This window comes from Schistocerca gregaria, chromosome 9 (genome assembly GCF_023897955.1).
Source record: "Schistocerca gregaria isolate iqSchGreg1 chromosome 9, iqSchGreg1.2, whole genome shotgun sequence".
Classification (NCBI taxonomy): Eukaryota; Metazoa; Arthropoda; class Insecta; order Orthoptera; family Acrididae; genus Schistocerca; species Schistocerca gregaria.
The window spans coordinates 201806460-201825208 of record NC_064928.1 but is presented as its reverse complement, the minus strand read 5'-3'; the positions used below and the strand labels follow the sequence as shown (position 1 = coordinate 201825208).

The following is an 18749-nucleotide window of genomic DNA, read 5'->3' as shown; positions in this document are numbered from 1 at the left end:
ACGATATTCAATAATTTTCAATGTAACAGCTTTTCCAATACATCATTTCGTTCCCTCTATCCTTGACCTTCTCAAGGCAAGCGTATTAGAAGATGTCTCAACACCAACTGCCCATTGTCTCTACACCCGCCAACAACCGGCTCCTGTTCACAGAGGTTACAAACTGTGCAGTACTGCCAACTTTGGTGTAAATCGATATTTTACACATCACACATATACATATATGAAAAACATAGTATGAATAATGAAGAGTGTTTATAATATAGTTCTGTGACAATATACCTTATAATTGTCCTCATATTAACAGTTTTGTAACAAAATAATAATATTTCAGTTTGTGTTTACACAGTTAGACTTCACTTGCTCCTTCAAGTTGATTGATGGCACCGCACACCTCGCCAGCCAGTGGTATCGGTAGTTTCAGTTGTCCGTTGCATTACAATTGGACACTGTTTGAAGAGGGACTGTATATTGAAGGAAGGAATAGAAGGAATGGTGGAGGGAAAAAGAGGAAGAGGAAAAAGAAGATATCAAATGCTGGACAATATAAAGGGGAAATAAATATTCAGAAATGAAAAGACTGGCTATGGACAGACAAAAGTCGAAGAGGCTTAACCCATGACAAGACCTGCCGTAAGGCAGAATAACACACTACTACTACTACTACTACTACTACTACTACTACTACTACTACACCCATGTCTCATCACCAGCTGTGATCGTCTTAAGGACTATTTGGTTGGCAAGCCAAAAGCTCTTCACAGATTATGAGGTGAAGGTGTCTCTGGTCTTGACTCATGAGCCGTGGGACGAAATAGTCGGGCAACACGATGCAGTCCAAGATGCTGTGTCTGAACATGACATGATCCAACTGAAATGTCACATTCTTCTGCAATCTCTCGGACATTCAATCTTTGATTGGCGCCCACAATTTCGTTGACGTTCCTGACACGAGTGTCGTCGGTATAAGTCAAAAGCCGTCGTGAGCTAGGGTCATCTTTAAACCATGTGAACCATTCGCAACACTGAGTACGGCTTTAGCACCCCTCACCATAGGCTTCTTGCAGCATTTGGTGTGTCTCTGTAAAGGTTTTCTTGAGTGTCAAGCAAAAGTTAATGCAGACGCGTTGCTCCTCTCACTCTGCTATCTCGAAATTGCAAACTGTGTGACACAACGTTCTACTCAATATATGGTGACCAGATGCAGTTGTTTAAAAAGGAGGACAAAGAGCTTCAAAAAGGAAGACAAAAGAAGAAAAAAAGAGGACACATCAAACGGGTCAACTGCAGACGAGGATAGACAAAAGAAGAAAAAAAGAGGACACATCAAACGGGTCAACTGCAGACGAGGATACAACCCGTCAGCTTTGGACAAATCACGTGACTGCCGGGAATTACCGGGAAACTAGTAGTTAATTGTTACTGATGGTCAGGTGGTGGTTAACTGAGCAATATAAAAAAAATTAAGAACATTCATTGTGGTGACACTGTGGCGTCAATTGTTTTGTTGTGTCAAGAACACAGAATTGTTTACAAAGCGAAAAATATAAGACCATTCATCTCCCTTCATTCGACGCACCGCTACCAACATTTACAATAAAAGCAGCAGCTGACGACACGTAAACTGCACTTTAACCTTCCGAATACAGATAAATTGAATGACTATGAAACAATGAAATAAAACCATGACAGTTAAACTGTCGAGTTATTTCTTACCTTTATTGGCCACTGAGACGTATGTTCCAGCTCCACATATGTTACATTCCGCATCAAATTCATTTCTCCATTTCTTGAAAGCTGGATATTTGCAGGAAAGGACATCAGAAAATGTACACTTTCGTTTAGGCATAGCCAAATATTTTACGTAACTCATAAATCACACGTGCACTACAGGAAGTCAAACCAATACAAAGCGAAGATACGAATCGAAAATTTTAAATAATCGATATTTTACATTCACTTATAGGTCGATCAACGATGTCATCAACGATCCTTGTGCCACCTACGTGTTTATCACGATGGCTGTGCCAATAGTTAAAGTATTTACGAACAGAGCAATAGAACGGGACAAATTGTAAATTTAACTGTAGTACGCTCAACTTTGCGAAAAAGCCGGACACTGTAAAAATCCGCCCGGACCCCGGACAGAGAGCTAAAAAGGATGACATGTCCGGATTAATGCGGACGTCTGGTCACCAACTCAATACGGTACTAAACTATACTAAGAAACATACAACAATGACACTTCCGGCAGTTACACGTTGATCACAGCCGTGCACAGGGATGCCAACCGCATTTCGTTCCAACAAAACATTGGCGAAATTTTTTCAACAGACGTCGTACACACTTTGAAAAAATTTGTAGTTCAGTAAATCCTATGAATATGCCTTGATCTTCTTTTTAAGCATCACGATTGCCTGTCTAGTACGTTTCCTGCTCATAAAACCAAACTGATCTAACAAGTCATCACTTTCCTTTGACTGTATCGTGAGTTTGCTGCAGATGTTGACGCTCTGTCTTTTATGTTAAGGTGCAACGTCCGCAAGCTGCGACTGTTGGTTCTGCAGCTGCCGATGGTTCAGGGCCTTATCTACATGGTGCTGCTGGTCATGTGGGCGGAAGAGGAGGTGAGCACTACGTCACTGACACTCTCATTCATACACTAGTTTCCTTTGCCACATACACAGGCCAGCGAAAATTGTTTTGAAAAGCTTTCTTTACTTTGATAGCTGATCTTTATAGATCTTTGTGAGCCGAATCCAAATCTAGCCTTAGTTTTTTTGTATCACCCATAGTTTTCGAGCAATATGCTTTTTATTATATAGTATAAAAATCCTATGCTATATGGTAAATGGGGAAATCAATGAAACGCTTTGTTATAACATAAGAATGGTTTGTATTTACAGTAAGCTACTTAAAACAATGATATGTGTTAGTAGAGGTTTCACTTGTCAGCTGCAATTGGTTTGTATTTTCTTCCCCCCTCCCCCTCGCTCTCTCTCTCTCTCTCTCTCTCTCTCTCTCTCTCTCTCTCTCTCTCTCTCTCTCTCTTCTCTTTTTTTTAAATCTTCTTCTGTGGCTTTTTCTACGATGAATCGCTTGCTGAACTTCTCGGTGAAATGACCAATAGTAGTCCACCATCATGTTGGTGTTCCAGCGGCCTGGGTAGGGTTTTCCCATCACTTTAATGTCCTGGTGAAAACGCTCTCCTTGCTCCTCACTAACATCTCCCATATTGTCCTGGAAGTAATCAAGGTGACTGCTCAAACAGTGGACTTTCAGGCTCATTAAACATCCTAAAGTTTTAAACTACTTTAACATTGTAGCTATAATAGAAACATATTCTGGGTCTTTTTCATGTCCTAAGAACTTTGTAACGACTTGCTTGAATGATACCCATGCTTCCTTCTCATTTAAGGTCAGTGTGGATTCAAAGTTAAAATCAAACATCAATTTTCTAATGTTAGGTCCGACAAAGACGCCTTCTTTTAGTTTAGCTTCTGAATTGTAGGGAAACTTTTGACAGAAATACTAAAAACAAGGTCCATCGTTAGGCAAAGCCTTTACAAACTGTTTCATTAGGCCTAACTTTTATAGGTAGATGTGCTAGGAGTGCGTTTTTTGGATCTACAAGATTTTTGCGTAGAGTGTTCTTCTCATCAGGTTTTAAAGACTCTCTCACTCGCCAGTTCTTTCTGCATCAGTGTTGATCCCTAGCCCTACTGTCCCATTCACATCTCAAGCATGGAAATTTGGTAAAGCCACGATGCTGACCAAGGAGCATGCATGTTACTTTAAGATCGCCACATATTATCCAACCATGAACAGAATAGCCTATTTTATTTAGCACTATTTCTAGCTTTTCATAGCTTTCTTTCATATGACAGAAAGTCCAACAGGTATAGATGCATACACGTTACCATTGTGTAATAAACAGCCTTTAAACTAGTTTTGGATAAATCAATAAACATCCTCCAGTCTTCCTTTTGGTATTCAATACCGAACTCATTCCTCAGACTGGGAATGTCTGAGCAGTACACTAAATCACCCTCTTGTTGAAAAACCTTGGAAAATTGCTGCTCTCTTTGTATGTGCTAGTTCTTTTCTTTTAATCTAGAGCCAAGCAATTCAGCTTTTTCTTTTGTTAAGCCCAGATCCCTAACCAAATAGTTAAGCTCGGTCTGAGTAAACAATTTGGGACCTAGACTTTCTGTATTACAGTGGAATTCATTATCATCTAAATCAGATAGTACATCAGAAAATACTTCTGTTGGAATGGAATTTAAATCATCTGGTGGCTCAGGAACCGGCAAATCTACACCATGCCCTACTGGTCGGATGGTGGGCGGAAGGTTCTTACCTTCTTGTTTATCGAATTATTGCCAGTAATATCAACACTTCAAAAGTAGCAATCGTCAGAATGATTTCTGGGCTCCCTCCATATCATAGGAAAATCAAATCTAAAGGCTTTTTTCTCCTTTTTAGACCATTTTCTCAGATCTTCAACACACACATTACATACCTAATGTAGCGCCCAAGATTTATCTTTATCACCAATTTTAGATCCGAAGTATGATAGATGAACCCTTTTCACAAAGTCTATAATGTTTCTTTGGTGTTTTCTAATCACAAATTCACCACAAATATAACAAAAACTGTCAGCAGAGTTTTTACAACCACGATTAGACATTGTACTGAGTACATGTACAGGAAACGAGAAAGTGAGGTTAGGTTGACAGTAAACAAAACACCGTCTGTTAACACAAAAATAGAATCGACCTTCTTTTGCCAGCAAATGTTTTTCAGCAATGGTACCAACATCATCTACATTCATTACACCTCCTTCTTAAATTATTTTAACTGTATAAGAGCTGTTAAATTCTTTTGTGAGGAAATGGCAGGTGATACAGTTTTTTAAGTATCATATTTGGATTTCCCGCATTAAAAAACATACGAATAAGGTATTTTCAGCAAAAAAGTTTTTCCATCGTTGGCCTGTGATATCGTAATGTGAAAAGCTGTAATTCCATTTCCATTTAATCTATCTTAGTTCTGCTTCATTACTTAATAACTAAATAAACTCCTGCTACGTGCCCATGATAATAATAAACCAAATGCATAATGTGGTCTGATCATTTATGGGATCCAATATAGGTCAAGCTTACCCTAGCAATGGGTCCCAACATTTTACTGCATGGCACTGTCCTGAGGGCATGCCATATTTTGTTGTGTTCAGAGATATAAACTTTGACTGGTTGATCCCTTATCAGAGCACTGAGATACACAATACAGACTGCAGAGATACTAATGATTAAATCTACAGGTCAGAGTGCAAGTATTGAATAGTACTGGTGTTGTACGAGCTGCATTCAAGTTCTAAGGCCTCCAATTCTTTTTCTCTCCAGACTGGAAAGAGATAGAAACATGCGCATTGTTTTAAAATGAGGCCGCGTTCATTGTCAATACATCCCAGAGATGGCAGCACCATATGGCAGATGGAATTTTACCGCCAGCGGCGAGAATGAGAACTGTTTTAAATACTTAAAATGGCGACGCTTTCCTCACTTGAACAGCGTGCAATCATTCATTTTCTGAATTTGCGTGGTGTGAAACCCATTGAAATTCATCGACAGTTGAAGGAGACATTTGGTGATGGAGTTATGGGTGTGTCGGAAGTGCGTTCGTGGGTTCGACAGTTTAATGAAGGCAGAACATCGTGTGACAACAAACCGAAACAGCCTCGGGCTCGCACAAGCCGGTCTGACGACATGATCGAGAGAGTGGAGAGAATTGTTTTTGGGGATGGGAATGACTGTTGAACAGATCGCCTCCAGAGCTGAGTAAACAATTTGGGACCTAGACTTTCTGTATTACAGTGGAATTCATTATCATCTAAATCAGATAGTACATCAGAAAATACTTCTGTTGGAATGGGTTCTGTGCACACAATCCTGCATGACGACCTGAAAATGCGAAAAGTGTCATCCAGGTGGGTGCCACGAATGCTGACGGACGACCACATGGCTGCCCGTGTGGCATGTTGCCAAGCAATGTTGACGTGCAACGACAGCATGAATAGGATTTTCTTTTCGTTGGTTGTGACAATGAATGAGACGAGGATGTCATTTTTCAATCCAGAAACAAAGCGCCAGTCAACTCAATGGAAGCACACAGATTCACCGCCACCTGTTCTGGGACAGCGAGGGCGTAATCTTTACCCATTGCGATCCAAAGGGCACTACGGTAACAGGTGCATCCTAGGAAAATGTTTTGAAGAACAAATTCCTTCCTGCACTGCAACAAAAACATCCGGGAAGGGCTGCGTGTGTGCTGTTTCACCAAGACAACGCACCCACACATCAGTTAATGTTACGCAACAGTTTCTTCGTGATAACAACTTTGAAGTGATTCCTCATGCTCCCTATTCACCTGACGTGGCTCCTAGTGACTTTTGGCTTTTTCCAACAATGAAAGACACTCTCCGTGGCCGCACATTCACCAGCCGTGCTGCTATTGCCTCAGCGATTTTCCAGTGGTCAAAACAGACTTCTAAAGAATCCGCCGCTTCCATGGAATCATGGCGGCAGCATTGTGAAAAATGTGTACGTCTGCAGGGCGATTACCCCGAGAAGTAACGCCAGATTCATCGATTTCGTGTGAGTAGTTAATTAGAAAAAAAATTGGAGGCTTTAGAACTTGAATGCACCTCGTAATATGTATGTGGATTTTTTTCCATATTATCCTTAATATTTTGAACGAAATGGGGATAATTCTCCCTGTACCTCAGGCTTAGGTGATATATTAATCATACAAAATTATATGTTCCAAAGACACATTGAGTCTCAATTTTATCTACAATAAATAATACAGGCCAAAGCAATTAATTAAAATTAGTACCAAAGCTGGGATTCAAACTGGCTATCTTGCTCACTAGGCAGATGGACTGAAGCATGAATTGGAGTCGGTATTAGGGATGGAGACATACTAGGATGATCCACGCAGCTCTGTTAGCCACAGTGTCAGCGTGGTGCTGCAATTAGCGTAGCTCCCTAATGAACAGAAGACCCAGGCTCATATCCCCGCCTTGGTACAAATTATAATTCATCGCTCCAGACTGCACTCATTATCACAGATAAAGTTGAGGCTTAATATGTGTCTGGAACATATAATTTCGTATTCTCATCGGCATTAAATGTGAGGGGGAAATGCTTATCCAGGCTACCAGTTCCTAGATGACAGTGAGTAAACCCCTGAAAAACACACGGAGGGTTACTAGCAGAACAGACTCTGAGAGATCTGGGGGGTCAAATCAAGAAATAGAGACAGCACTTCAACTATATCTGTCTGGAAATGTGACCTCACTGAAGTCACAGTTTTCTCTCTAGGGAACTTTTCTTGTCCAAACAATGATTTTTCCCTACTATGTTAAGTCAACCATAACAGTAATTATGGTGTCTTGACTAATATTTAGCATTTTAATCAGATAATAGTTAAAGAATCTGTCAGTGATTATATTACTTAAACAAAACTGTAATACGTATTACCTTCTTGACATTCAAGATGATATCACATAAAAGGAAGAATACGTATACAGAGGTGTAATGAGAGACATGATACTGCAAGAAGAATTTGATAAACAATGAAAGACCTAAGCCAAAACAAGGTTCCTACTGCAGACAACATTTCCTCAAGTTTGCTGAATTCCTTAACTTGTCAAGATTAATGAGACAGACTAAATACCCTCAGACTTCCACATGAAATTCCAATTCTAAAGAAGGCAGGTGCTGACAGGTGTGTCTACTGTCAAATCATAGGTTAGTAAGTCATTTTTGCAAAATTATGACAAATTATTTACGAAGAATGGAAACACAGGTAGAAGCTGACCTCGAGAAAGATTGGTTTATGTTTCGCAGAAATACAGCAATGCACAAGGCAATATTGACTCCAGAGTAGTCAGAACATGAGGTAGGAAGTCTCAAGCAACTTGAGCTGTATACAGACGAGCATTATCTTGCTCAAAAAGTGCCCCTGGTAGACCATGTAGGAAAGGTACCACATGGGGTTGAAGAATGTCACAAACGTAATGCCTGCCTGTTAAGGCATGACATACCACAATTAGAGGGAACCAGCCGTTTGCAGCTGTGGCCCCCCCAGATCATTATGGCAGCTGTATGGGCAGTGAGGTGCATGACAGCATGTGTGGAACTGTACCATTCATAAGTTTAAATGATTAATGGAGAATCTCATATAAAGATTTGAAACAAATACTAACAAAGAGTTAGAGGGGCTGGCTAGTACTTACCTCAGCTCCACTTTGATAGCTGCCATCCATTCCACATCAAACTCTCCCTTCCCTACAGCCTAGGTATTCATGGCAAATGTATCTATTCCAGTGACGAATCCTCAACAATTACACCAATAACCTGACCAGTACTTTCCTCTCCCACAACTATCCTGCAGTCCTTGTCCACAAACAGACCCGGCCAGGGTGGCTGAACAGTTCCAGGTGCTACAGTCTGGAACTGCGCAACCGCTACGGGCACAGGTTCGAGTCCTGGATGTGTGTGATGTCTTTAGGTTAGTTAGGTTTAAGTAGTTCTAAGTTGTAGGGGACTGATGACCTCAGAAATTAAGTCCTATAGTGCTTAGAGCCACTTAACCACAAACAGATCTTCTGATCAATACATTCCTCCCCATCCAACAACAATGTTTCTATCCCGAGACCACACAGAAGCATCCCCCTTGTCACCAAATATTATCCTGGCCTCAAATATATCAACAAATTACTCCACCAGGGATATGACTTTCTCAAGTCAAGCCCTGAAATGAGATCATCCCTTGACAATATTCTCCTCACACCACCCAGAGTTGCTTTTCATCGCCCCCCTCCCCCCCCCCCCCAACCTCCGTAACATCCTTGTCAAACCCTACAATATTCCCAGACTATCTTCTCTACCCATCGGTTCCTACCCCCCTGTAACTGACCCCACTGCAAAACTTGCTCATGCTTCCCCCTACAACTGCCTATTCCAGTCCCGCTACTGGTAAAACATACACAATTCAAGGCAGGACCACATGTGAAACAACACGTCATCAGCTGACATGTCTGCACTGCACAGCCATTTACATCGGTATTACGACAACTAAACTGGCTGAGCGCATGAACAGGCACAGATGAACTGTCCACCTAGGAGATATCCAATGCCCAGTAGCAGAGCCGAAGTGTTTGTGGACAAGGACTGCAGGATAGTTGCGGGAGAGGAAAGTACTGGTCAGGTTATTGGTGTCATTGTTGAGGGATTCGTCACTGGAATAGATACCCTAAGGACCTAGGAACCTGCTACACCGTATGTGCCATTTGGCTTCTCCCACCCAACACCAGCCCTCAGAACTGCGGAGATGGGAACCTGCACTCCAACACATCCTTTCATCCCGCCATTCCCCAGGACTGAACTTACGTTAACCAACCTCACTCCCACTTACTCTTCAGTGTTCTCCTCTTCTCCCTTTCCTCTTTAGCCATTAATGCATCTTTTCATCCTACATAGTTGTGTTTATCTTTATATTACCTCTTTACTTCTGTATGCATCCTCTATGGTTTGATGCTGGCACAGTACTTACAGTAGAATATCTTTGGCTTCCCTCTGATACCCATGCCTCCATCTTTGATACCCTCCCTGTTTACCTTTCCCCTGTTGCTTCATAACCTGGGTTGTGAGTAACTGAATCCACTTTCCCTTCTTCCCCTTTTTTCCTCTCTCTCCTCCCTGACGAAGGAACAAAGTTCCGAAAGCTAGGATACATAAATTTTCTGTTCTGTTTTGTGTACCTATCAGCTGTACTGAGCTGAGGTAAGTACTGGCCAGCCCCTCTATCTCTTTGTTACCATTCAAAAGTTTGCAATGTCACCTGTACACAATTGTCATCCATACCCAAAACATATCAGGATTCATCACTAACACCACATTTCCAAATCTGTGGCAGCCCACTGTATTTGGAGTCACTGATGTGTCAGTGTTAATGGCAGTACATGACAGGAATACCTGGATTGCAAATTCACATCCACAAGGCATCTCAAAATAGTCTATAAAAGAATTTGCACCCATACGTCTGCTTGTATCATGGAACGAGTCACTGTAGGATCCATGATTGCTTGCTGCACGATCCTTCAATTCTATCACTTTGTCATCTTCCTGGTTGCTCCTCATGTGGATGCTATGTTGTTTCCACTGCTCCCAATACTGCCTGATGGAACACTCAAATCATTCAACCAGGTGAGCCACACAGGGAGTTTACCAGCCTGTGTTTTTCATGCCCACGATTACTTCACCTTCAAAGAGGCTCAACTGTGAGAAATGTTATCTTACATGTCTGCCTGGAATTCTGTGCCTAACATCCTACTCGAGCTGGCATGCGAGTGTCACATGTGGTTTTAAACAGACTCCTCTGTCTCATGGCAGCCCCAACACAAGGTAACTGGGTATGTGCACTAGCATTAAACTTAGATCATTTGCATACCAGATATCACCATTGCAAAGTTTCGCATTTGTAACTTCCTTCCCTTTGGGTGCATTATTTTCAGTGTTCCTGAGTGTAGTTTATTCATGTCGAATGTATATTTCATGAAATAACCTCCTGGCCATTAAAATTGCTACACCAAGAAGAAATGCAGATGATAAAAGGGTATTCATTGGACAAATATATTATACTAAAACTGACATTTGATTACATTTTCACGCAGTTTGGGTGCATAGATCCTGAGAAAACAGTACCCAGAACAACCACCTCTGGCCATAATAACGGCCTCAATACGCCTGGGCATTGAGTCAAACACAGCTTGGATGGCGTGTACAGGTACAGCTGCCCATGCAGCTTCAACCCGATACCACAGTTCATCAAGAGTAGTGACTGGCATATTGTGGCGAGCCAGATGCTCGGCCACCATTGACCAGATGTTTTCAATTGGTGAGAGATCTGGAGAATGTGCTGGCCTTACAGGACCTGCAAGGTGCGGTCATGCATTATCCTGCTGAAATGTAGGGTTTCGCAGGGATCGAATGAAGGGTAGAGCCACGGGTCGTAACACATCTGAAATGTAATGTCCACTGTTCAAAGTGCCGTCAGTTCGAACAAGAGGTGACCAAGATGTGTAACCAGAGGCACCCCATACCATCAAGCCAAGATGATAATGCCAGTATGGCGATGACGAACACACGCTTCCAATGTGCGTTCACCGCGATGTCGCCAAACAGGGATACGACCATCATGATGCTGTAAACAGAACCTGGATTCATCCGAAAAAATGACGTTTTACCATTCGTGCACCCAGGTTCATCACTGAGTACACCATCGCAGGTGCTCCTGTCTGTGATGCAGCGTCAAGGGTAACCTTAGCCATGGTCTCCGAGCTGATAGTCCATGCTGTTGCAAACATCGTCGAACTGTTTGTGCAAATGATTGCTGTCTTGCAAACGTCCCCATCTGTTGACTCGGGGATCGAGACATGGCTGCACGATCTGTTACAGTCATGCGGATAAGATGCCTGTCATCTCGACTGCTTGTGGTATGAGGCCATTGGGATCCAGCACGGTGTTACGTATTACCCTCCTGAACCCACCAATTTCAAATTCTGCTAACAGTCATCGGATCTTCAGCAATGTGAGCAGCGATGTCATGATACGATAAACTGCAATCACGATAGGCTACAATCCGACCTTTATAAAAGTCAGAAACGTGATGGTACATATTTCTCCTCCTTATTCGAGGCATTACAACAACGTTTCACCAGGAAACACCCTTGAACTGCTGTTTGTGTATGAGAAATCGGTTGGAAACTTTCCTCATGTCAGCACGTTTTAGGTGTCGCCACCAGCACCAACTTTGTGTGAATGCTCCAAAAAGCTTATTTTTTGCATATCACAGCATCTTCTTCCTGCTGGTTAAATTTCTTGTCTGTAGCACATCATGTTCATGGTGTAGCAATTTTAATGGCCAGTAGTGTAAAAATTCGTTAAATTGGGTCCACCATTTTGAACGTACCATGCAGACTACTGGTGTATTTGTGAGGCTGTTGTGCTGACGGAGTGGTTGTGGGTGTGCCCGCAGAGCCTGTACCAGGTCAACTACATGTACCTGCAGCCGGTGGTGGTGCTGTCCATCCTGTGCGCCATCTGGGGGGTCTCGATGACGCTGCGGCTGCTGGCTGAGCTGCTGTCGGGCCACCGCGCCCAGGCCAAGTTTCTCGCACTGCAATTTGTGCTGCTGCTGGCCAAGCTGCAGGGGCTGTCTGCGCGGGCTGCAGTCTGGACGGGGCTGCTGCCCTGTCGGCCCCCCATCACGCCTGCCGTCTACAGCAACTGTGAGTGTCCGGCAAGCCCTTGCTGACTGTCTGATTCATTTATTTATTTGTCAGTTGTACAATATACAGCACTAGTAAAAAATTTTTGATTGCCCACAAAACATGCTATATACTTTATTTCAATGTGCATACACATCATACGGACTAAACGAAGCAACAAAATAAATATTTTCTCTCTCTGTCTTTAAGTACTGAATGGCTATGACTAAAGTGCAGTTGCTTACAGGGGCCCTGTGTGGGCTGTAAATATCATATGGCAGCAAAACTTGATAGGTATACTAATGTGTTAATGTGGAACCGATTCACCCTTGAAAAAAAAATTGTTCCTGTTTAGGCCACCAGGTGCAAATCTGATGCTGTGAATGCAAGAAAGATGTACAGAAATGTTGCCTTGTTTAATGGATCAGGAACAGAACACTAGCAGAAAGAGTCAGACAAGTGATAAAGCTGTAATGTTGATTTTATTATTAACTGTCACTTAGACAATTTATTCAGTATGAGCACTGGAGATTGTGACAATATGCTGTACAGTGCCAGATTTGCACCTGGTGGCCAAAATCGGAACTAATTTTTTTTTCTTTTCTTTTCTAGCGTAAATTCGTTCCACATTAACACATCTATATAGTTTCACTGCCATAAGATAATTACAGCCCACACCGGACCTCCATGGATAACTGCACTTTGACTACAGTCATCCAGTACAACGTCCACCCCTGGTAGCTGAATGGTCAGTGTGACAGAATGTCAATCCTAAGGACCTGGGTTTGATTCCCAGCTGGGTCAGAGATTTTCTCCGCTCACACACTGGATGTTGTGTTTTCCTAATCATCATCATTTCATCCCCATCAATGCACAAGTCACCAAACTGGCATCAAATCGAAAGACTTGCCCCCAGCGAACGGTCTACCTGATGGGAGGCCCTAGTCACATTTATCCAGTACAACTCACTATGGTTCATATTTTAGCCTCTTCAAAGTGCTCTTCAGAATAGATGTATAAACTCTTGGCATTCCATTGATACTATTTTAGAGTGATTTTCAGATACTGTCATCCAATACATTTATAAATTATTCTATAGATGAGTGTTAGACAATCTCAGTTTTCTGACCTGCCTGTCATGTTCATCCTGTAAGATGAAATTTAAGTCAGGTGACTGACTTGGCCAAATCATATTCTTCAGTTCCCCACAGTCTCTTGTCAACATAACTGCATTGTTGACCAGTATCCTGTAATATCATTCCTTTTTCCTTATTCCATTAATTGTCACTAGATAACCGACTTTATCACCCGCAAAACATCCCCACACTAAGACCGATGCTCCATCAAACTTCACCATTGGTATCACACACTGACTTTATACATGTTATCCACAAAGTTGATGGGTAAACATTCAACAGTGGCTTATGAGCATTTAAAATTTAGATTTTTCATTGAGTAACACCTTGGACCATTGCTGCATGCTTCAGTTTTTATGTTGCTGTGCCCATTGCCCAATGGTTTTTTGGCTGCTACACACCTTTTCAATCTCATTCAGAGACACTGTTGCACTGTTGAGACAGAGATTGGAGCTGCACATTTACTATTTACTTCCTTGCAAGTTTCAGGTGCATTAAGAGTCCCCCTGTCATTTACTCTGTACTCATATGGACTGAACTTGCACGTATGATGTTAACCCGGAGTCTTCCATACCATGAACACTTGCATTGGCCTCAGTTTCCTTGTATCACTGCAGTGTACACACCACTGTAAATTAGGCTACATCAGCGAGTCTTACTAGAGTAACCTTGTTGATGCAGAGCTACAATTACAGCACATTTTTCAGTTCCAATCACATGCGTCCATCCTATTAGGAGATAATGCGGTTTGCAGCCCATCAAGTATATAAACACACTGGTAGATGCACACTAAGCACTGTAAAATATTGTGAACTGACTGCTACACAGACAGCAGAAGGAATGAGGCTTATTCGAATGGAAAGTCACATCATTGTTGTTGTGGAAACTCGTCAGTGCCCCTTTAGACAAACAACCACTCAAATTGAGGCACTTGGCCTGTGTTGTTTATGTTTTACTATCAGAATGAGGATATGATAGAATATTCAAAATGGAGACACTGTTTTAACAGCACAGTCATAGTTGTGATAGGTGATAGAAAACTTTTGACCACTGATGTACATTTTATGGTTGTTGCCAGTGATTGTTACACTGGGTGTTCTTACTAAAATAACATACATGATTTGTTACAGCTTTTATAGCTACTGTAATTAATTTATAGAATTTCTAGTTGTGACATATATTGTTACATATTATGGTGTGGACAGTTCTAGTAGAATATAAATATTATAGGAGGTAAAAACTCACTACCCACAAAGGAGGTAGCTTACAAAACCCTCATTTGACTATTACTGTAATATTGCTCTTCAGTCAGGGATCCATACCAAATAGGATTGAAGGAGGAAATAGTGAAGTTCCAAAAAAGAGTGCTGCATTATCATCACGTATTATCATCATAGCACTTGCAATGGTTTTAATTTAATAAAACACACATCTTCATAGGCTTCCTTGGCAAGTGTCACTTACAAATTCAATAATTTTCAGTGTTAGACCATTTCATTACAAAACATCAAAGCAACTAAATTGCCAATATTTAACTGACTTTGCAGAGTTTCTTTAGTTGCTTTAGTGTTTTATAATGACATGGCCTAATAGTCAGATTTATCAGGTTGGTTGCATAAATTCATATCATTTTCACTTTGCATGTTGGCATACTAGTTCTATGCATTTATTTCTGTATTGTCATTTCTTTATTTGTAGTTCACAGTTGCAATTTTTGTTTGCATATTGTCATTTAGAGATAGTGAGTGGAATTGTGGATGCTATATAATGGAGACCCAAGTGGAGAAATCGCATTTCTGACATATTCTTCTGTTTGAGTTCAGTAGAGGGGTGACAGCAACCAGAAACAATTAGGCCATGTATGAGGATAATGCTACTGGACAGAGCAAGGCTCAGTTTACAGAGGATCATTTTGACATTAGTGATCCCCCATGGACAGGAACACTTTGGAGTTTAATGAAGATCATTTAAATGCATTAATCCACAATTATCCATGTCAGTGTACTTTTGAGCTGGCAAATGTATTGCACTGAGATCATTCCATCATCATGCAACATTTCCATATAATGTGGAAGGTACATAAATGGGTACCACCACCTCTAAATCACATTGCATTTCTGCTTGACTGTCGTAAATTGCTCATGAACAACACCAACCATTCCCATCCTATATCACTACTGGTATTGATTATGGTGACTTTATGCTAACCTAATGGAAAGAAAGGAATGGTTGAGCCCAAACAAAACAGCAACTCTCCATGCAAATACCTGTGCACATCCATTGTGGCTCAAGTTTAAAAGAATAGTTGACCATGGACTGGATAGATATGTACTCAGTAGAACAGTTCATAATCGAAGAGAACCTCCATGGTATATAGCCACTGTATAAAAACTTCTAAAGAAACAGGGATTACTGCACAGTAGGTGTAAAACAAAGCACAGTGCTATATATAGAGAGGCTGAATAAGACTGTCAAGAGAGCAATGCTTGATGCTTTCAATGACTACTGTAGCAGAATATTGTCAAATGATATTTCATGAAACCCAAACAAAATTCTGATTGTATGTAAAGGCTGTAGTAGCACCAAAGTTAGTGTACAGACCCTAGCAAATGAGACAGAAACTGAGAAATTGAGGGTAGCAAAGTAAAAGCTGAAATGCTTAACTCTGTTTTCAGATGCTCCTTTACAATGGAAACCCAGGAGGATTTCCCCAATTAAATCCTTGTACCACTGAAAAGATGAATGAAATAAGTATTAATGTCAATGGTGTTGAAAAACATCTCAGATCATTGAAACTGAATAAAGCTCTACAGCCTGATGGAATACCTGTCAGATTCTGCACTAAATTTGCACTTGAATTAGCCCCTCATCTAAATATCATAGATCCCTCAAGCAAAAATCCACGTCCATTTCTTCAAAAAAAGCACAGGTCACATCCATTTACAAGAAGGGTAGTAGAAACAGTCCACAGAACTACCATCCAACATCATCAAAATCAATTTGTTGTAGAATCTTAGATCATATTCTGAGCTCAAACATAAAGAGGTATCTTGAACAGAATGACCTCCTCAGTGCCAATTAGCATGGCTCCTGAAAACATTTATCATGTGAAACCCATTTCACTCCTTGCTCACATGATGAGGATCAAGGCAGTAGTATTTCTTGATTTCTGAAAACCATTTGACTTAATACCACACCTATACTTATTGTCAAAAGTGTAATCATATGGAGTATCATCATCAGATATAGAAGTAACTTTGGGTGTGCCTCAGGGAAGTGTGTTGAGACTTTGTTGCTCTTGTATATTAATGACAATAATAACCTCAGAAACTCTGTAGATGATTCAGTTTTGTGTAATGATGTACTGTCTGGAAGAAGCTGCATAAATATTCAGTCAGCTTTTGATAAGATTTCAAAGGGATGCAAAGATTGGCAACTTGTTTTAAACATGCAGGAATGTATAACTGTACAGTTCACAACATAGAAAAAACATAGTTCCCTATGGTTATGATATCAGTGATTCGCTGTTGCTATTGCCCAACCTGTACAAATACCTGAGTGTAATACTTTAGATAAAGCAGGTGCTAGACTTCAGTTTGTTGGTAGAATACTGGGAAGTCTCTACAAAGGAGATTACTTACAAATCACATTGCTTACAAATCACTTGTGCAACTGGTTCTAGAAATTGCTCAAACGTGTGGGATCTGTGCCAACTAGGACTAACAGGTGATATTGAACAGATACCAGCACGAATGTTCACAGGTTTGTTTAGCCCATTGGATAGAGTAACAGAGGTACTGAAGGAACTGAACTGGAAGACTTTTGATGATATGCATAAAGCATTCTGAGAAAATCTAGGAGCAAAGCTTCAAGAACTGACATTAAGTAATGAATCTAGAAATATACTACAATCCATTACATTCACTCACATAGGGATCATGTGAGGACAAGATTAGAATAATTAGTGCACACACAGAGACATTCAATCAATCATTCTTCCCATGCTCCATATGTGAATGAAATGGGAAGAAACCCTAATAAATGGTGCAATTGGATCTACTCTCTGCCATTCATTTTCTGCTGGTTTGCAGAGTATAAATGCAGATTTGGATGTGAAACAGTGAGGGCATGTTGTACTACAAATTAGTTCCTTGAGGAGTAACCATCACTACTGACATTTACTGTTAACAACTGCTTCTTGCACACACAATCCAAGAACAACAACCAGGAACACTGTGTGAAGTGATGCCACTTTATGATAACACCCACCTGTACTCTGCCACACTGACAAAAGACACTATACACGAGCTGGGTTGGATAGTCATTCCACAACCACTTTATTCTCCTGATCTTGCAACCCCCTGATTTTCATCTTTTCTGCTTGTGATTGAACAACCTTCAAGCAGCTCCCTTTCTAGATGAAAAAGAACTCTGAACATGGCTTGACAAATTCTTCACTTGAAAACCATGTGATTTCTATTTTCACTGAATCAAAATTCACAGACTGTTGTCCATATTGAAGGAGAATATATTATTTGTGACTAGGGTTGCCATATGCCACGGATTTCACGGACAGTCCGCGATTTTAGGGTAAATGAAAATGTCCGGGCCAAAAAGGCATGTCCGCGATATTTGCTGGATTTGAAGTCAACTTCCGGTAATTTCAAAAATTGCTGTCAAAGAAGCATCAATATGTTATTGTGGAATTTTATTTCTCCATTCCCAATCATAATGCCAATGTAGAGAGAGTCTTTTCCCTCATGAATTCTCAGTGATCAGAAGAAAGGAATAGGTTAACAGTAAAATCAGTTAATGCAATGATGCAAATACAGTACAATATGAAAAATGTAAGTTGCAGTGAATTTCATAAACTGATTGAGAACCAGATTAAGTTCCTTTCATCTATTCAAGGTTCTGAGAAATAAGATTGGTATAAGAAAAGCTCAAATGATGACAATAGAAATTTGTGTACTGAATAATGTAATGCATTTTCTTATTTTTGTAATAAATGCTTTCTTAATGAAGCAGGCCTTCCTAAACTTTGGATCATTAATTAAATGCACATTTCCCTTAGCTTATGGGCATGAGGACTCCTTATTCCTCTTATTTCCTTCGATCAGCTACGGTGACCATAAGTTTTGTCCTGGTTTTGGATTCCGAGATTATGGCAACCCTATTTGTGACTAAAGTCTCTATTGCATTTATTAAAATTATTGGAAAATTCTATGAACTTATGCATTAACCCAGTATTTTGCTGCATGTCATTACATAAATAT

General features: G+C 40.7%; 1 protein-coding gene across 2 annotated transcripts in view; it reads left to right on the top strand.

The window, feature by feature from the left end:
* The window catches only part of LOC126292057 (organic solute transporter alpha-like protein), a 336266-nt gene that overhangs the window by 313168 nt on the left and 4349 nt on the right, over positions 1–18749 (top strand). For both annotated transcript variants that reach the window (XM_049985863.1, XM_049985862.1), the window contains exons 5-6: positions 2531–2627; positions 12106–12358. In XM_049985863.1, coding sequence (XP_049841820.1) covers positions 2531–2627; positions 12106–12358 — 350 coding nt within the window. The remainder of the gene's footprint in view (positions 1–2530; positions 2628–12105; positions 12359–18749) is intronic.